Here is a 21,091-nt window from a genome sequence, read left to right on the forward strand (position 1 = left end):
ATAACCTTGAAAAATTAAAGCATCTCTTAGATGAGATACTCTTTTTTTTTTAGCACTTTATGAAAAAATCGGCCATCGTTTAGAGAAGTTTTTGCACAAACTCACACATGAGGCTTTGTCATTCTGATCTGAAGGGAACTTGAGCCAATTCCACCAAGGTTCTAGCCCACTGTCTTCAGAATTTATTATGCATGTGAGAGGTGTTAATGTCAGAGATTTTCAAGATATTTTGGTTTATGCTTTTGGCATGTAAAGAGTATGTAAATTACTTTGAGCTTGGAAACAGATACACTGTGAAACTAAAAAAATTTAAAAAAAAGAATTCTCTGTGATTCCTTCTGTTCCTCTAGAGAGAATCTTAAACTGCAAGATCCTTACTTGTCAAATGCTGCGTTTGGTTTCAGTACCTTTATAATCTATTAACGAAATAAAGAATTAAATTTACATTATATTTATTAATAATGAGTGCAAAGAACGATTTTTTTTTTATTGCTACATCTAAAATCCAAGTGACAGTCAAAAAACCCATGCAAACTTGTGTTTCTGACTATAAGGGTAGAAGTGCTGATGAATGGTGGCCTAATGCACTGGAGTTCTTGGGAAAGAGTTCCTTCCAGGAAAAAGTACTGAGGGGCCAGAGGAGTTCAGCCTAAGCTCCCTCACAACAGCCCATGTTTGGGAACAGGTCATTCCCTCTCTTACCTCAGTGTTTTCTAGATCATTCCATGTGCTTTTGGCAACTGTCAGTTACACTGAGGGTGTGTCTTGGAGGTCTCTCTTGGAATTTCACAAGTGTGTTTCCCTTCTGTTTCCTGAAGGTCTGTGTATCTCTGACAGAAGAGAAAATACCACAAGGAGAAGCCAATATGCTTGATGGATCACTCAAAGTATTCCTGGTTATTTTTCTGTTAATTTGCTACTTGTCACTTTTTTATGAAAAAAAAAAAAAAAGTGGAAGGATTGATACCATGATTGATAATTTTTGTGGATTACAATTATGTCCTTTAAAAAATATGTCAGTCTAAGAATTAATATGTCTTTTGGCCAAGCTGGGATCCACTTGATTAACAGAGCTTCAGAACAATTTTTTTCAAAGCAATAGTTACCACTACATCATTATTACTTTATTTTTTTTTTTATTCTTAGTTATTGGTCCCATCCAGAATGATGATTATGAGCCCCAAGGAAAGAACTTGAGTATTCATCTCAAAACAGAAAAGCTGGAGAGGGTAAATACTTAAAATCTTCTGAGTTCTCCCTTCCTCCCCTTTCATGATGCAGGTAAAACATCTGGACAATATTATAGGCTGACAAACTTTAAGGTATAAATGACACACAGAATATTCTATTTGGATAGTGCTTTCATGTTGCAGGCCAATATTTCGGTTTACATATTGGGCAAATTACTGTTTTTGTTAATCTAATTACTGATTAACTCTTCTGGAATCAGAACATCCCCTCAGGATTTTTTAAAGCAGTTATTAAGGACAAAGGGGTTTGCTTATTACAGTCATCTGTATTCAAGGTTAAAGAATATCTGAACATCTCTCAATTAGAAGGAAAAGTCACTGAGTGGCTCTGGAATAAAAGTGTTGTCAGTGAGAGTGTACCAGGATACAAAGGCTCTTTGAAGTGTAGCTCTTTAATTACTCCCCCATGTCTCTGCAGTCATTATCCTTAGTCCTTTCTTTTTTCACTCCAAAATAAGTTTTTTTCCTTCCAGGCACTGAATTATCTTGGGATTCAGCTCACAGATGATCAGCAGCAAGCCCTAAGGCAGCAACTTCATAAAGATTCTAAAGGAACAGTGTCTTTTGGAGGTATAATTTGTTAATTACCATAGAAAATAATAAAAGGAGCAATACAGAAATGATAGATAATAACCATTAATATATATTTTTTTGTCATTATTGGGTTGCTGCTGCAAATAAAATCATATTTTGAGGCAAGAACCTTATTTTACTGTATGAAATAAGCTTGAAGTTCTGAAGCTAAGTAATAGGAATGCAAATCACAAATTTATCTTATTAAGAGCAGCCTTAGGAGAGTTTCATTTTGTGCTCACAAAATCCTTCATTTTTTGTTCAAAAATAGGGAACTGTAATTTTTCCAAAAATTAGTTGGGAGAGTTTTGATGGTTGAACCGGCTTCTTAAAGCAAGATAACTGATGGATCACTTAACTTTAGTAAGTGGGAAGCAAGAATTTCAATTATTTCAATTTCAACTATTGCATATAGAAACAAGTTTGCAAGGTGACCATCACAATTCTTCCAGCTAAACCTAATTCTGATGGGAATGAGTTGGTGCTGTTGCAATTTAAAAATATTTTTCAGAAACTGAGAGACATGATGGTTCTGATGGAAATTTCACTTTTCCTCCAGTCTATGAAAACACTAGTGTGTGAAAAATAGTATTTTGTACTTAAACATTCAAAAGTATCTTCATTGGGAAAGATATTGGATATTTTATCAGATTTTATGTAGAGTAAACTGACCTTTATATTTCCACCTTTCTGTCATAGCCTAGCAATTTTTTTTAATTCAAAATGTATGGGTAATCCAAGTCATGTTGATTGTGCATGGGGAACTCTTTGTATTAAAACTTTCAACTTGGTCAACATCAATTTTACCAAGCCTCTATCAGGGGTTTAAAGGGGCCTGAAAAGGAAACCATGAGCTCTGAGCTAGCAGGAAATTTTTCCTTTTTCCTCTCTCCTCTGGTAAGGTCAACACATTGGTACAGGCAGGTGTGTGTAGCTGGTGTGCAGATTTATTTCATTTTTCACAGACACCTGCCAAGTGCAGAACATCTCAGGTACTTTGAAGGCAAACTCACTTTTTTTTTTGCTTTTCTCCTTCACAATTTGATTTGAGGATATTTCATTCCACAATGAGTTTGGGTATTTTTATTCTTACCAGCTTTACCAGAACTTTCTCTGGGTAGATATCACTCTGATTTTCTTTCTTCCCATTAGAAAGCTTGAAGGGCAGACACTGCATTTATCAGAGTGGCTGTTCATGGTGATACTGGCAGTTCTGTTGCTTCCATAATCTGTTATTAAACTGATCTTCCAGACTACACCAACAAAATCTGAATTGCTTTTTTCTTAGATTTTGTTGAAGTTTCAAGGAATCTCTTGTCCATGCACTCAGATGCAACTGATGATAGCCACAAATGTGTAACCTTTGGGGCCAGTGAAGTTTCCAGCTTACAGGACTCACAGGTAAAATATGTGCCTGGTCAGTGTGTGAAGAGCTGGGAGGAGATTATTGGAGAGTTTACTGTATGTAAAATAATTCCAGATCTTGGGCAGATGTTTAAAACAGCTCCACACCATGGGGTTCTTTAAGATAACCTAGTTTCTGTGAAGCCTTTTTTAAGCAGCCTAATTTGCAGAGAGCAATTAATGTAATTAAATTGTGGTTTGTTGTAAGTCTGGACAACATTGATTTACTGAGGTTTCTGAATAAAATTTGGATTGTTGCAAGCAAATGTGTGAGTGAGAAACAATTACTGGGCTCAGTGATTTGAGTTACTGCTCCAGTGAATATAATTTTATTCTAGAGGTAACTTTAAAAATGACATTTTTGGTATATGAACACTAAAATAGAATGCCTTATTATTTAACATATTAAAGGGGTGATGTATACTTTAAAAAGCACTTTATTAATAAATTTTAAAAGGAAAAGTAATTGTTCATTTGGAAGATAAGTTGGTTAAAATTTTATTGAACATTTTTAGCATTTTCAGATCTATAAATCATCCTAAAATTAAGATTTTCTTCTCATTCTATTAACAAGAACTTTTAATATAAGATGTTAAAGATTATGGAAGACACAGTTAGCAATACATTCTAACCTTATGTATTTGTATACACAGTTTGTAACCTGTGATTCCTTGGAGGATGATATGGAAAAACTGAAGAAAGAAAGAAATGAAGCTTTAAAAGAAATTAGTAAATTAAAGGTAACTTACTTTTTATTTGCTTTAAATTATTCAAGAGACTAATTCTTTGAGTGTGTATAGTAATTTACTGGGGTTGGAATTTCAACTGCAGTTTTTCTAGATAATAGAATGGCAGTCCTAATCATGTTTGAAGATTGCTTACAATATATTTGTGGAGACAGTGAATTTTAGCCATTATACTAAATGCTAACACATTTTTTAATCTGATCCATAGAGAAATGAGACTAAGCCGACATTTCACAGAAGTGAATTTGGAGAAATTACTGATTTGCATGGAAATTTTATTTAAAAATGTGTGATGCTAGTAACTGCAGAGTTTGAGTGCATGCTGATAATTCTGAAAGGAATCAGAACTGGAGGATAAATTAATCTGTGTGCAAAATTAATACATATTTTCCCAGACATTACAAAATTCCCAAGTCTTAAAGCAATAAATATCATTTCTTAATACCCCAGGTTACTACCACATTCTCATGGTCCTGAATTTCTTTTTTAACAAACCATAAAATAGGAAATTCTATATTTAGTGTACATAACTCTGGTTCTTGGACAGGAATACTGAGCTTGGGATGATGACAATTTAAAAAATTACCCTTTGGTCCAAAAAATTTCTTGCTGTAAATTACAGAAACATTGGGTTGAAATGACCAGAGATTAGTTCTCTGTTCTGTGCACAAGGATTCTTCTTCTGAGAGCTTTGTACTGAAATGAAAGAACACCATTTACATTGAGCACAGTGAATACTGACCAGGAGTCCCTAAATTGCTGATGTGGAAAACTGGCAATGATCAATCTATAATTAATTGCCTCATTTCTTACACTCTTTTACATATATCTCAGAAGTGTTCAGTAAATAATTCTAAAATACTCAAGAAACTTAAACAGCATCAATGAACTCACAGAAAAGTTAGCTTTTAGAGATGGTTTTATCACAGGTTTTATAAAAGCTGTTGATAGAAGTTAAGTTTTGCTATCTGTAGCTTTGAAAGAGCTAATTGCTTTAGGACCAAACCTCTTTCTTTTTCAAACTTATTCTTTTTTGTGTTTTAACAGGAAGAATTGTCTGAATCTGTGAACTTACAGAAACAGTTAACGGAGCAGCTACAAGTAGTCAAGCAAGTATGTGAAGTCTCTAAAAATTATAATTATTTAAAATTTCTAATTTTTTATTTTTTTTTTTTTTTGTGGAATGGAGAAAGGAGTGCTTTTTCACATGCTGCTCATATAGACTATACTTTCACACTGATTTCAGCACAAAGTGGTTCTTGTGTTACTGCAGAGCTTTTGATTAAAAATGGAGCATTGATCCTTCAGTTTTTAGAGCAGTATTCTATTTCTCTGCCATTGAATTGAGATAGGAACCCTGAGACCAGCTAGATCAATGAAGTGGGATAATGATGTGGTAGAACCTTTCTAGTCTTAAGTGTTCTTGAAGAGATTTTGCTGTTCTTAGGCAACAGTTGCCTAGTTTACAGTCCTAACATTAACTACTTTATATGTCAGCCAGGCTTTAATGTGAAAGAAATTACCAGGAAAAAAAGTTGTAGTCAGGGTTTTCTGAGGAAAGTCTTGTTTCTGCCTCCAAATCTGTCTATAATTATGAGCCAATAAATCAGAGTATTTGGCTTCCCTGGGTCTCTTAAAGGAAATTCCCAATTAAATCTAAGTCTCATGCATTTATAGCCTGGATTCAAAACCAAGGAACTTTCCTGTTCCCTCTTTCTCCTGAAAACCCTGTCATCTTTTCCTTCTAATGAGCTGGCTGCTTCTCTTGCCTCCTTTACTGCTGCACCTAGTCTTTACAGATTTCTCAAGACAGATGTCATGTGAAAATGCAAGATAAAGTTTAAAAATCCCATGTATTAAGATTAGTTTTATATTTTTGCTCATAACATACATTGAACACCTTCATTATCACCTTTTATTCCTCAAATATACGAAAGCTTGCTTTGAAGATTTTTTTTATTAGTATTGTGTTGTTTCCCTCTGTACACTGTGGGAAATAGATTGGGTTGTCTTCTGGATAAAATTTAACTGAAAGATTGTTCCAGTAATGTACTTGAAGTTCCCATTCTCTAATGGGTTGACTGTTATTCTAGACCAGACATTTGTTCAGTGTATTAGTCCAGACTAAAGCTATTACAGAGTACAATCCCCTGTGCAAACCTGCTTTTCCTGGGAAGGCAGCCTTGAATAGGGCTGATTTAAGATGTTTTAAGTGGCAGCAGTGCCCATTTGCCACCACTCGAGGTCCTCCCACTTTTATTTTTCTCAGGTATTGTCTTGTGGTGGTGAAATTCAGCTTTGCCCTGCAAACCTCCCAGGGACAAATAGATGGTCTTGTAGGCATTGAAAGGGTTCCATGTCGTGAAGTGAAAGAGAAATAATCAATTAGATATAATTATAGCATTGTGTGATCTATTTTAGCACATATAAGTGGGCTTTTAATAGACATTTTCTTCTGTTTATACTTGATACATGTTCAAGTGGTTTCCATATATTATTTTACATGTATTTCTCTTATTTAAAACCAGTATTGTTACTGAGATTCATGGTGATAAGGTTTTTTAAAATAGGCCTCCTATAGTACAAGTTGCCATTTAACTTATGATGTGCATTCCTGCTTGAGCTGGTTAGTGAAAGGAGTTAATGAGTACATTATTGAGCCCTAATGACCTGATTAAAAGTAACAAACAACCAAAGCAAACATTAAGTCTATGCTTAATGTCTTCTGGCTTCAATGTCGTTTAAAGATTTTTGAAGTATTACTGCTTTCCTGAAAAAACAAGGTTTAAAATGAGGATTTAAGTTACCACACATGTATAGGGTTACCTTTTGTGGTTATTTCTCTTTTCTACTAATTGTGAATTGGCAGAGATTACAGATTCATTAAGACAGGGGTACAATATTCTGGTTAATGAACATGCTTTGTTAGTACCAATTCATTTAAACAGTGCTTGACTCGTAACTAACAGCATGAATAAACTCCTAAGATTAGAAATGCTGCTAAACTTGCAGTGAGATAGTAATATTTTCTAATACTGGTATGTGACAATTCAAGTTCATTAATTCATCTGTTTTTGCTTTGAAGTGTGATATAGCACTGTATCTTTGGGGCTTCCTTGAAATCATATGTAAGCGAAATTGGCACAGAACACAGAAAGGCAATTTGAGTACCTGAAGTCTTGCCAAGAGCATGATGTGAATCTGTAATGATGTCTTCTGTCTTCCTGGAGGAGTTGGACTGGATCCTGTGCTGCCTGAGAGTCCTGGGGTATTTCAGCCTGAATGATCCCTTCTGTACTACAGCTTTTTCTGGGCAGTTTCTGTCAGCTGCAGCACCTAGCTAAACACAGGAAATGGGAGAGGTTGTAAGAGATAAGACACTGTTTGTGGTATCCCAAACTCCTGGACTTGGTTCATAGGGTTGAGATTTGCTACCCTGTGGTTGTTTTCTCTAAGGGGAAAAGAGGGGCTTTGAATGGCTGCTCGTTTGGAAGCAGTATTTAATTTGATTTCACCCTGCCTGAAAGAAGCATTGGGTTTATTTCATAAGCTTTTTATTTTAATACATATTAAAGTTGTTCAAAGTTCTTTCAAAGGATGATTTCAACATACAATTTTTGTAGAATTAATCAACAAGTACAGTTGATTTGTAGCTACAGTTTTCATGTGGTTTAAAAGAATATCTTAGTTCTGGTGTTGTGGTGGCTGGAATAAAACTGGGACAAAACTTTCTGACACTCAATGTATCCAAGGAAGAATAGAACCTGGCTTGGGAAGAAACCTGTAGCTTGAAATTGCATTTTAAGGATTCAGCTTCTCTCCTCCAGCTGTTAGTTCCTTATTGGTTGTAGTGGTTTCATACTAGATCAGGACAATGGGTCCCATGAGGTGTTTACATAATGAAATATTAGCAGCTGCAGGTCCCCTGCCTGTTTTGTCTTAGAATCCTAGATTGGTTTGGATTTGAAAGGACCTCAAGCTCATCTCATTCAACCCCCCTGCCATGGAGAGGGACATCCTCCACTATCCCAGATTGCTCCAAGCCCCATCCAGCCTGGCTTTGGACATATATTTGAGTGGGACAAGAGCTCATTTGCTGAAGTGGATGTTACCCATCAGTTCTTCACTGGTGGGGCCCTCTATCCTGCCAGGTGAGATGACCCACTGTGTCCTCACTGGAGAATGGGAAAACCTGACAGAATCATTTCCCTTTGTGCCCTCTGCTCCAGCAAACAGCTCTGGTGTGTCAGACGATTTTACTAATTCAGTTGTAGTGTGTAATTGTTTCATTGTAATGTAAGAAGCCATTGTTCCTTAATTATTCCTTTTAGGTCTTTCACTGTTAAAATCTGGTCATACTTAGTCTGCTATTACAGAGAAATTAATATTCAACAACTGGGGTTCTGAAAAAACAATGGAGGAGTAAAGGCAATTCTGGATTATAAGAGATTAAACCTTTATCTCAAGGAGGTCTTCTTTCAAAATGAAGACCTCCCTTTTCATATAGCAATTTTCTATTCACTTTTCTCATGTCAGTTTATTTAATAATTCCTAAGTGTGGGTTTTGAGATGCCACCCTTTTTCAGGCTCTGTGTTCATTTATATTAGTCAAACCTAACGTCAGAGCATCTTTTCACTTTGTCTCCAAGAGTCTTTCTCCCACCTCCAGCCTGTTTCCCAAGGACGCCTTTGCTGCTGAAGGTTCCCAATTCATCCTCTGTAGCAGCAGGGCCAAACACTTCTTGCTGTTGACTCCTTTTGTTTCTTACAGTGGCAAGAAAGTGCCTCCCCAAAGGCAGTAATTTTGACCTCTCCTTCTGTAGGTTGATAAATTCTAAGAAGTCCCTGTGTTCCCTGAATTGTTTCTAGGAAAAAGGAGTGCCACGAGCAGCTTGCAGGGGGGTTGATTGGCTGTGCTTTCAGGGAGTGTGAGCAGTAATATCCCTCAAACTGCTCTTAGTGCTGTAAACACACAACTGTGACACTGGAGGTAGGAGTTACACACACGTGGAGCATAAGCTTGGGATGAGTCTGTGTTTCCAGGTGCAGGAGGTCCTTGTGTAGTTCCAATGCTTCCAGAGGAAAAAAGCAAAATCATTCTACTTGCTGTCCAAATAAAGGTCACTTAAATGGATCTCTTAGTGCTTGTGCCCTGTAACAGAAACCTCGAAATTATACAACACCATGTTGCCTGTGTTCACTAATGGTGTTTGCTGTTCCACATGTGTGGTTACTTCTTCTACTGCTCTATTTTCTGAGAGTCCAGGATGTCCCTGGCCATCATCCAAATTGGTATTATATTGCAAAGATAAGGAAGATGATGTACTGGTTATATGTCACTGACATTAGCTGATTTATAGCCTGGAATATATTGTTCATTAAGACTAACAGTGTAGAGGTTAAAAGTCATATGAAGCTGAGATTGGTAGATCATTTTACAGAAAGAACATTATCCCAAAGTATAGGAAAAACCTGGCTTGAAGGATACTGATTGTACAGAACAAATGCTTCTGTGTTAGGAAAGAATTAAATCTGCATTTTTAACTGACCTCTGTAGACATTTCTATTATGACACCTGTTATATGCAATTTCTTCCACAAAACAGGAAGATCTGGTCATCTAGGATTTTTATGAGCAGCAATTTCAAACGTATCTTCTAGAAGGCTATTTCCTCCATGTTAGATTCATAGTGTATTTCTCCTCTACACCCACCTGTTTTCCCTCTAGTTCCATTCCCAACTAGTATAAAATTATTATAATAAGATGTAATAGGTAGACCTATTAGGAATAGATAGACTTCTTAGGAATAGAATATTCACCTAAGTATCCTTAACTGAGAAACTTCTACAAAAAACTTCTAGCTCTGTGGATTTGTATATTCAAATCTGATACTTTTAATTATTTGGAAAATTGAAATAAAGTGACTTTTCCTACAGATTAATTAATAGCTGAGGGAAAAGATGGGTTTAGTGGTTTTGGTGCCAGTGAGTCTGTACATTTTGTGAGCAGTTTGTTTTATTCCTAGATGAGTGTAAACTCATCTGTTGTACAGACCTTTAGTTTGGGCTTTCTAATTACTAATCAAAGTTAACTTCAATTCATATTCACTCCTAAAATGAACTGAGCAATATCTTTCTTGAAAGGAAATTTTGCAACATTTAGGGATTATGTTAACTGAATTAAAAGCGAATAGTTTATGATTTTCTGTTTTCTGTACGTTATTTATATATAAAATTTTTATCTAACACTCTTCTGTGATAATCCAAGATATTAGGAGCATAATAGGAGTAGGAACTAAGCAGAAGAATAGAATTTATAAAAAGTACTGATTCTGAAAAGAGTGTAGACTGAATACTTGAATTAAAAGTCCATCTGCAAGATGTGTGAGCTGTGACTAAAGTGTGAATTCAGGCAATAATAATGATATGAAGTAACATCTCATTTAGGTACTTTTTTGGTATGGAAGCAGTGGGGCAGATCAACAGCATCTGGTGCATTTCAAAAAAATCCGTCATTCAAGTAGATTTTTAGTAATTATAGAACATTTTATTTAATTTATTAAGAAAATCATGTCTCTGTACATACATTTGCACATCATATATTAAAAATTAGCAATTGAACCCTCTAACCATGAAGACTGGCAGGTAGCCCTGATGCCAACTACAGTACTGGTGAGCTAAATCTGCTCTTTTTGGTCTCTGGAGTTGTAACTTTTCCACTGAATTCTATAACCTGCAGGAAGCCAAGGCAGCTGTGGAGGAGACAAGAGCCCTGAGAAGCAGAATTCACCTGGCAGAGGCTGCACAAAGGCAGGCCCGGGGAATGGAGATGGACTATGAGGAAGTGATTCGCCTGTTAGAGGCTGAAATTGGAGAGCTGAAGGCTCAGCTCACTGAGCATTCTGGCCAAAATAAAGTAAGCAAAGCCTGCTGGAGTTACCATGGTTTCCTTGCTGTTGTCATGTATCTTGTTTTCATTTTCTTTTCATCTGCTTTTCTAAAGTAGGTCACTGTTTGTCTTGTATTATTCAATAACTGGGATGATGTGTAGCAAAGGGGGTAATGTGGAGTGTTTGAGGCTTCCTTTATCCAGACATCTTTGGGCTGGAAAAACAGGAGCTCCCAGCATATGTGGGTTATAGGTCAGATGGCACATCTCAAGCATTAAGCATGGAATAGTTTCTGGGCTGCAGATATATTGTCTTTAAAGGCTACACCTTGCATTTATTTGTATGCTTTTGTACTCATGTGAAAATGGCCTTCAGGTTTATGTAGCTGTTAGGCAAATAACAACTATGTAAAGTCCAGTCCTGTTCTAAAGTAAATTTAGATTTAATCAAGGTGATCATTTAAATGCTACTAATCCTGCAAAAAAAAAAAAATAAAATTAATTGAGCCTTATGTTTTAAATCTATTTCATCTCCGGTGAGGCATTTCAGAAGAAGCTAAGAAATAAAATATTTGATGCACTTCAAAATTTTTTCACAATAATTCCTGACTTGTGTTTTAGCAAGCAAGTTGACATTTGTGAGGTTACCTTGTTTGTCTCATGAAAAAATGGATGTGCATATGACCTGGTGAAGAAAACCTACCATAATGCCTTATTTCATACTGAGAATTAATTTAATATTTCAAGACATTAGAAGGTAAAGTCAAGCTCTCTGGTAAAAATAGCCTGCAGAGAACAGTTTAGCAAGTCCCTGTGGCTCCCAGGAGGAATTCCTCTCATCTGATTGTGAGTGATGAGCTGAATCACACTCTGGATGTTCTTCCTGAACATCTGGGGGAGATGGCCCATCTTTTGTCAGGTTTTCTTGCTGCACTGTTTGTTTTCTAGATTTTAGATAGCCAAATTTTAAGAAATTCAGAGGGTGTGAGTTACTTGCCTGGAAGTTTGTTCCCAAGATTCTAGCTTGAGTTCCTGAAATCCTGACTGAGTACTACAAATACCTGTGTGGAGATTTGAATCTGTGCATTTCTCACCCAAAAGAAGCAGGATTCAGTAGGTCCCAACTCTGTATAATGACCTTTAGTCTCATGCTGTTGTAAAAGGGGAGTCAGTTACAGGCACCAGGTTTCAGGCAGGGTCACACCTGTCTGGTTTTTTTCTTTTCTTTTAATGCCCAAGTAAATCTTCCCCTAAAACACACTCACTAAACAGAATATAACATATGTCGATAATAAAAATCAGATTGGTCCTCTCAGTTTTGAGTGTGAAAGAGGGAGGTCTTCAGCTGCTTTTTCAGAAGTGGACAGTGAAATTACCAAAAAAAGGTGTTTGAATCAACAGATTCTTTGACATTCAGGGTGATGATGATTCTGCTGCTTTGTATAGTGTTACAAACAAATTATTTACTTCAGTGAAGTTAAGAAGTGGCTTTTGGTGATTATTTTGTAAGGGTTTTAGAGTAGGTTGTGGGCTTTCAGAATGATCACCTGCAGTGTGACATAAAATTGATTTTTAGCTACAGTGCTTTTTCTATATTTTGGAGAGATCTTTCTAGATCTTGTGTCCAGCAGACAGCTGAGCTAAACAGACATGCCCAGGTACATGTGAGGATTTTACTCGTGATCCTGTCACAGGACACAGTGTCAGGGACTCTAATGAAACCCAAAGCCTCCAGGGCAGGATCTAACAGGGCTCACATCTTCTGTACTGAAGGAGGGAGGGATGCATAACACTGATCCAATAGGTTATACAAGTGCATGCAGAGACTTCCTAGGAGGTAATTTCCTCCAAGATGTGCCATAATTACTGTGTTGGCCAAAGGATGTACGGATGCAAACCAGAGGACTGAGTTTGTTCTGGCTGTTTAGGTTTATGCCGAGAGATACTGTCACCATCAGGTTAGTATTTTTGCTCCATTCATCAATCAGTTCAAACTCTCTTAATTTTCAGCCCCATCCTCTTGTTATCTTCCAATTTAATTTACCTTTCTATCATTTGCCAAAATCTGTTGCAGTTTGGAGCTGATTGCTGGTCAGGCATTCCAGTTGTGTGTTTTACAGAAATGTAGAAAAATGCGTGTTAAACATTCCAAACGCTCTTGTGTTCACACCACGTCTCTGTGTGATCCAGAGGAGGAAAATTAACAGAATAAAAGCCTTAAAATACCTTTCCCAGGAGAACATTCAAGACCTGAGAAAGAGGGTTACAGTGCTTGACTGCCAGCTGCGGAAATCAGAGTCGGCCAGGAAGACCTTTGAGGTGGCCACTGAAAAATTGCTTACAATTTGTAGAGGTAACTTTCCTTTCATTTCTAACATGCCTTATTGGGAAAAGGTTTGTGTTGATGTCTGGAGGAATGAGCATAGTAAAATGGCTATAAACTAGTTTGCAAAGATCCTTTCATTGCTAGAAATACAGATTATAAGTGTACAGATCCAGAGGTTACATTATCTTTGTGTTTTGCTATACTGGACAAATGAGAATGATCAGATAATCTTTTCCACCTAAACTCTATCAATTTCTCTGGAACTATTCAAAGAAAAAGGCTAATATTTGAAATTCTTTGGCATGTTATGAAACACCAACAAAAAAAAAAAAGTGTTGTTGTTATATTTACTTTGTTTAAAGGTGTTATAATATTTTGGTTTTTACTTTTGAACTTCTAGCTGGGAGACTCTAGACTCTTTAATTGCAAATCAAACCCTTACCCCCAAATAGAACATCAAACTATAAGGTATTAACTTTTTGTCTGTGTGATTTATAAACTGTTAACTTCTTGACTATGACCAACAGGTTGTGCATGAATACTTTCAGATAACTCTACTTCCTCAACAGTTTTAAGGTAAATGTAATGGCAAATTAATAGTGAAAAACTCTACTATTGTTTCCGAGTCTCAAAAAACTGCCTTGTTTTTTCTATACTTTTGCAGTATAGTTCTGAGTAACATTTTGTTGAAGGAGAGGGAATGGCATGAATTATAAATTAGGCTTTCAGGATACAGCTTCATTAAAAACCTCTGAATTAAATTAAAACAGTTAGTAATTACATAGCTATGATTATCTGGATGTTTCCATAAAGTAATTATAATGTACTGAGGATTAGTTAAAATGCAAGGAACCTTAACAGTGGGTTATAATTTTTTAATATTTTTTTAGATTCTCCTAGGTGATTTTGCATCACAATGAATCTAGTAGCATATAAATAAATTGATAAAATGTGTATCCATTTACATTTTATTACTTTTCTTGTTTAAAAAGCTGCTGGAAATATTCAAGAAGATTTAAGCAGTCTTTAGTCCTTCAGAAAATTGGCATGATGTGCTTATACATCCCAGATAGCATTCCATTAATATTTATGTAACAGTAAAATTGTTCAGTCTCTTTCCTGCAGTTGTTTTTTTTTTCAATACAGATCTCAAGGAAATCAAATGTATTTAAGTGAAGTGAACTGGAACTTTATTTCAAAAACTTATGCAGGCTCAGACCAACTAGGTTATCATAGATAATCAGTGAGATGCAGTTCCCATTGGCACTGCACACAACAGTGATGTTGTCTGTTTTGTGGAATTCATAGAATTTATTTTTATGAATGGATTAATTAGTATGAAATACTAAGCGAAGATGACAAACTGACTCACTAACAGCAGAGAAGATAAAGAGTTGGGTCCCTTGAAGCAGTGTCCCTTCTTAAATGCTGGTATGAAAATTCTATTCAAGTTCCTTTCCTGACACCCACTGAGTCCTTGACACTGCATTTTGAGTTGTGAATGTTATTTGAATTGAACTTCCCAAATACCTTCATTGTTCAGCCAGGACTGCTGCTGGGGCAAACTCACTGATTTGGGAGCGAGAATCTTTTTTATTCATACAGTGAGAACAAAACAAGTTTACCTTATTAAAAGGAGCAGTTTCATTTATCATCTCACAAATAAACACTTATTTTTTATTATCTTAGTGACAGAAGAACATTGTCCACTAAAGCACTTCTGGCTCGTCTGGGAAGGGTTGGACCTACTGTCACAGCAGCTCTTGCAGCAGAAGCCAGGGACCTTGCCAAGTCTGTCCGTGCCATTTTGGAAGTAGATTGTGAGTGAGTGTGTCTGTCTCTGTGTGCTTTGAAGTCTGGTATCAGTTCATCAGCCAAGAAGATGGATAATTTCATTTAAAATTGGATGTGAACTGGCAGAATAAATCATTCCTAGCATGTAAGGACAGAGCAGGTTCAGTGTCAGCTCAGGATGCATCTTCATCAAACTATAATTAGAGTATAAAGTTATTCCAGAGTACGTTCCTTCACAGGAAAACTTAAAGCACATAATTAATGCCAAAGTAAGGAATATGAAGATTACCAGAATCATGTAAAACTAGCAGAATTTCATTACTGTAATGCTCTGTTTTTCATACTGGAATATTTGCAAAATGTTATTCTGCTGGATTTACATGAACATGTATCAGAGTGTTTTAATGAAGATGTTGTTGCTGTAGGGAGTGGATGTAGGCAGCAGTTCCATTTGCAGATATCCATGTATGTCCTCAGGTCATGAACAGAAATCTGTTCCCATTGGTGAAAATGATGGTAGTTTATGAGAGTGACTGTAATAAACTGCATCAGTTGAAAATCTAAGAAACAGCTTTGAATTATCATATAATTCCTGGTCCAGATCATTGAAATGATTGTGTATTTTGATGGTATTTGCCTATAGTTTAGCAGGCATGTCAGTTCTAATCCAGCTTAAATGGACTGATTTACAAAAATGAAACAGAAAGGGTACATCACAGGAGGTTTTGGAAAGGGGGTTAATTATGGTTGCCCATAATTATTGTATCAAATATTTTAATAGCTTTGACTGTTTAGGAATTAATATAGAACAAGACTGAAAAAATGGTTGTTGAGAAAATAAGATGTGAAAAATAATTTTTGTTTCTGAAGCATTTATTTATTACTCTGTGGCAAAGAAAGCAAAATAAGAAGATAAGATTTGTTCAAAAGTGCCCAGAATATTAGATTTAGAGTTACTGGTAGAGTGAAAAGAACAACAGCAACCAGGAGAGGAGATAATTGGTTTTCCACCAATGATAGTCATAGTTCTGTCACACTGAATTGGTTTTATTACACTACACAGGAAATTGTGCAAAGAAAACTTTTGGTTCTAAATGCAGCTGGATTCTAACATGTGGTTATGTCAAACATAATAGGTAGAATACATGTTAGAAAGCTCTGGAGCCACAGCAGGGATCCATTTTATGAACCTGAGAATTAAAAATAGATCTGCAGAGAAGGATTTAAAGATTGAACGTCATCTTTCTGAGTTCATTCTGATTTGGAGAGCATTACAGATAGATTTGGGCTCTGACAAGCTTGGGTATGAGATTAAAGCTTTAAACCTCACTGGCTTTTTCTCCCTCTCCCTCCAAAAAAAAAAAAAAAAAAAAAAAAGAGTAGTTAAGGCAAAGGAACTATGTAATAGCATTCTGTCTGCAGTGTTCTCTGCCAGCTTCTCACTAAATGTTTTCCTTGCGATCTGAAATTTTCTTGCAGATGGGCTGTGATAGAAAGGGGGGCTCTTGTGTATGTGGCATTTCATAAATAAAATCTATCAAAGAGAAAAGTGTAATAGAGACTACAGTGCAGATTGAAGGGTCTCCCTTTTCCAGGAAGGTGTCCACAACATAATAATTTGTTATTGAATTTTTAGAGTGAGAACTGGAGTTAATATTTTTGAGGTTGCTTAGTGGATCAGAATGTCTGGCTGGGCAAGCTTTGTGATACATTTTACCTTCTAAATAGAACTTCTCTTTCATTATTTGCTTCATTCTTGTAAATACGAAGTTAGGAGCCCCAGCCAAAATTCCTCTTTGATTCATTTACAATAACATGTGAAACAAAGTCTGAGTGCCAAGACAAGGTTGTAGAGTGTTTTTCCAACAGAAAACTACTTCCTTTTAAAAAACCTTTCTTGACAGCCAGGTCAAGATGACATATTTATGAGTTATCCACACAAACTATACCCTTTCTCTGTAATAGCCTGACATTTTGCCGGAGGGAAGAGGCTTGAAGACATTCAGTGTATTCCTGAAAATCTTCAAGTATATATTGCCTTGTGATACTGCTTTCAGATCAGCTTTCAGCTCTGCAGGCTGAGTGACAGCTCTGTGAAGGCTCTTTGGTGATTCTTCAAGCAAAGACTCTGAAAAAAACCAACAGCTTCTTTTCCAGGGCTTACTACTTCAGGACCCTCCAGTTCCCAAAATGCAAATAATGAAGTAATAAACAGAATTATCAAGCTCATCCCTTGAAAGAACCATTCTTCATCTTCTTTAAAGACTGTAAGCTATTTTTAGAACCAAGCCTTGAGAGGCTGTTCTGCTTTACAGAATGTGAGCATCTCGTGAACACTTGAAATTACTTTCATCATACAAAGGATAATAATGCCTCAGTGAAGAACTGCAGCATTTAAAAGCAGTTGCTGCCTGCACTTAGTAGACCATATGGTGCAAATCATGCTAAATAGAATAGAGATAGCATTTTCTTCTTTTCTATTACAAATTTAGAAAAGGAATATACTGGGTACTGGTAATGACCAAAATCTGATTAACCCTGGAACATACTTATCTCCTCATCAAAGAGCAGGCAATCAGCATTTCGAAATGGGCACTCATATAACACAGCTTTCAAGTATTTTGGCTGCCAATTTCCTCCCTCTGAAACTTCTGTCCAAAAATACAGTCTTGCTGCAGTTGGCCCAATCCCAACCATCCACATCCAGGAAACCAGGCTGAAACCAGCTCTGAAACCAGGCTGTCCACTGAGTGGGAGCTCAAGCAGTGAATTTTGAGCCACTTTATCCCATCATGTTCCTTTACTTTGCTCTCAGCCTGGGATCTGACACAAGGCAATCATGATGGAGTTCACTCAAATGATCTCCAAATTAATACAGATTCCAAAACTCCTACTTAATTTACTCATATTGATCTTGCCAGTAACTATGCATTTGATTTTGAAAATCCTGCAGGCAGAAGTTTAGTTGCCTGGATTTTATATTCATTTTCCTTAAATGCTGTCTAGATAAAAGAAGAGACTAGAAACTGCTGCTGCTCAGCATCCATTAGTGCTTGTTCTCTTGATGGTTAAATTGCTTTTGATTTTTGGGCAATGCCTTACATCTTCAGCATTAAGAGCTGAAATATTGGATCTATCCATTTCTTCAGTTTAGGGATTTTTCAGCTTCATTGTGTTCAAATTCCAAAACCATCTCATAGTCAGGAAAGTGTCAGTTATCCCTTCCCATTCTCTTGATAGTGTGGGTGCAGCTAAACTATGGAGTAGAGTAGCAAGGCTTCACAAATAACAATTTTGCTATTTTGAAAAGAGCCAATATTATTAATTATTCATATTTCTTTTGTTTGTTGCAGGCCTGGTGTGTTCGTTTATTACAACAGAATAAATGCCATTTATTTATACATTTATTATACACTACTTATTTATACATTTTTGCTATTCTGTTCTTGAATCTTGTACTTTATGTACACAGCAGTGCTGTAACTTTGTGCAGGTAGTTGGCTGTAGTTCATCTGCCAGAACATGGGCTGTTCCCCCTCCCTTTTTGCGTTATGCCTGTACACCAAAATCCAGCTGTAGCTCTGGCATGGACAGGCATGTCCTGGTTAACTACTGTTAGTTTGCCTTCTGATATTGAGGACCTTCTTGTATTTTTAGTATTAGGCAAAATTATTTCCTGCCAGGTGCAGTTTGTGGAAAGAGTGTGCATTGAGGGAATACCTCTGACATCATTTCAGCTGATAAATTAGAACTGTACCTTTCCTTCCTCGCTGGAAGAGCTGATTGGGAAGGAGCAGCATAATGATAAATAAAGAGATAACTCAGTGTGTTCATTCTTCTGGCAAGGCCACAAATATTTCAGTGAATTACTGACATCAGAAATAGAAGAGCCCTGATAAATCATACAGAGTATGTTCTGAATGCAGCTGTACAGCTCCCTTTTTAATAGTTTTTCCTAGCATAAGAATTAATATCAGTGCTGTGTGCTTTAAAGGTAAAAAACTTATGTTTGTCTGCTAAACATTACCTGAGACAATATTTCCTCTAGAAAATATTAATTTAGGGAAATTAATATGTATTATTCCTTTGAAACTTTTACCAAAAAGGAAGAAGTGAATTTTCCCGAAGAGAATTTATCAGTTGTTTTATTCAAATGAAAATTTCAGTTTTGCTAGTCCCTCAAGGTTGATTTCTTTTCCCCTTCCAAATAAAAATACTTAATGGGAAGATAGTTTATTTTTGTCAAAAGTAATAATACTAAGTTATTCAATTAACTTTTTGCTGTTGAATCTGATTTGAGTTGACATTAAAAAGAAAATATATAAATCTCAGAATTACATTATTTTAACTTTTCCAATAAACAATATCAAATATACTCAAGATGAGAAGTGGATCTGTTTCACACTGTATTACAGACCTTGTTAAACTTTTGCCTTGTTTTGAAAGTGGGAATGTTTCATTTAAAAATTGATAACTTTTCTGCAACTCTTTAGATACATTGCAAATCAGATCACAGTAAGAAACCTGAAGGTGAACAACTTATGTACTTGCAGAAAAATTAAAATTCAAAGTTGCATAACAGCAAAAATGGCTTCTGTAATCTTCAGGGAAAAAAAAAGTCCAATCATATTTAATATAATTTTACAAGGATGCAGTCAAGAATTTGAAAGCTTTTTCCTACATAACTGTTTACTTACAGCAAGACTTTTAATTTTCTGGAAATCATTTAAATGTCCAATTTTGCCTGCATGGTAAATAAGAATGAAGAGTTGTAATTCTGACAGTGTTCACAGAACTGTAATTTCAAAAAGAAAATCTGCCCAAGAATTTGAATATGTTTCATTGCAAGAGAAAATAAATGTTCCACTTAAAAATGTAATACTGTATAGAATATTCCACTTAAGAAATGAAATAATCTATTCAAAATAATTATGATATAAATGAAATTAAAATGAGTGTGCATAAAAAATAATTTGAAAAGGGAGCACTAGACCTGTGAGACAAGTCCATTCTCCCTCCAGTCTGTAAATTGGATACAAACTGCTTTATTGACATGATTCCTATACCTTGATTAAATTTTTCACGCCAGTTTTAGAAAGGAATTTGAGTCATGAAGCAGCTGACTTGCTAATTCATAGGTAAGAACAACAAAACCCTAAGGATTTAACAAAAGTCTTCTGAATTTAATATTTATGGGGGTTTTTTCTGATTAAGTGTCTTATTGATAGGAAATCCTGAAAGCAGGGTTTTTTTTCTTCCTGGACAGTAACTTAAAATTACTAGAATTTATTATTATACTAGAGATGCTATTCCCCAGCAGCCTTTGGTAACCATCAGGTTTATTAGTGACTTGCAAAAATTCTTTGCTTCTGGTTTATCATTACTGTGTGTGATGTTTATGCAGTGACTTTTTATTGAGCAAAAATTCCTAGACTATGGAACAGTGTCAGGGAGGACCTTTGCCCTGTGTGACCTGGAAATCCTCATTAGGAAAGGGAATGACTGATGAGGAAGCACAGAGACAGCCATAGGGTCCCTTTCAGTTTTCTGAGAACATTTTACTGGGTTGGGTTTCTTGCCTTTTATATCATAACATAATCCATTTAACAGATACCATTTTATCATTAACATAATCAGTTCACTTCTGTAGGTCTGATGCAAAGTTTCAGTGCTGTGTGCTGGATCCACATTAATTTTGTAATGTGTGGTTATCCACATATTTTTTAGGTAACTTGGACTTCTAGCCGTGCTTTTCAGGCTGTACTCAGTCATCAGCCACTGAACTGCAAAAGTCTCATGACTGATTTACAGCTTGTCTGCAGAACCTGGACTCTTTTATATTCTTTTCAATTGCAAGGTTTATTATGATAATCTGGGAGAGGTCTTGATGTTGGGTGGTGATCCCTGACCTTAAAAAAATAAAAATAAAAAAAATAAAATAAGTGAGGCTGCTAAGCTGTAGTGTCATCATTGATGAAATAGTAATATTTAAGTGCTTGTCTGTTCTTAAAAACAGTGCCTATGATGTTACAGAAATAAGTTATGCCAGTGCAGCCAAATCAAGGCTAATAGAAATTATAGCAAAAAATCCAATAAAGAATAACCAAAAA

At 35.9% G+C, this 21,091-nt stretch overlaps 1 protein-coding gene across 1 annotated transcript in view; it reads left to right on the forward strand.

Annotated features, from left to right (window-relative positions):
• Positions 1 to 21,091, forward strand: part of STXBP4 (syntaxin binding protein 4) — a 61,568-nt gene that overhangs the window by 14,386 nt on the left and 26,091 nt on the right. The window contains 9 exon segments of the mRNA XM_066332150.1: positions 1,147 to 1,229; positions 1,724 to 1,820; positions 3,112 to 3,224; positions 3,881 to 3,967; positions 5,021 to 5,086; positions 10,712 to 10,888; positions 13,097 to 13,214; positions 13,715 to 13,763; positions 14,877 to 15,007. Of these exon segments, the coding sequence (XP_066188247.1) occupies positions 1,147 to 1,229; positions 1,724 to 1,820; positions 3,112 to 3,224; positions 3,881 to 3,967; positions 5,021 to 5,086; positions 10,712 to 10,888; positions 13,097 to 13,214; positions 13,715 to 13,763; positions 14,877 to 15,007 (921 nt within the window).

This window comes from Sylvia atricapilla, chromosome 18 (genome assembly GCF_009819655.1).
Source record: "Sylvia atricapilla isolate bSylAtr1 chromosome 18, bSylAtr1.pri, whole genome shotgun sequence".
In the NCBI taxonomy this organism is placed as follows: Eukaryota; Metazoa; Chordata; class Aves; order Passeriformes; family Sylviidae; genus Sylvia; species Sylvia atricapilla.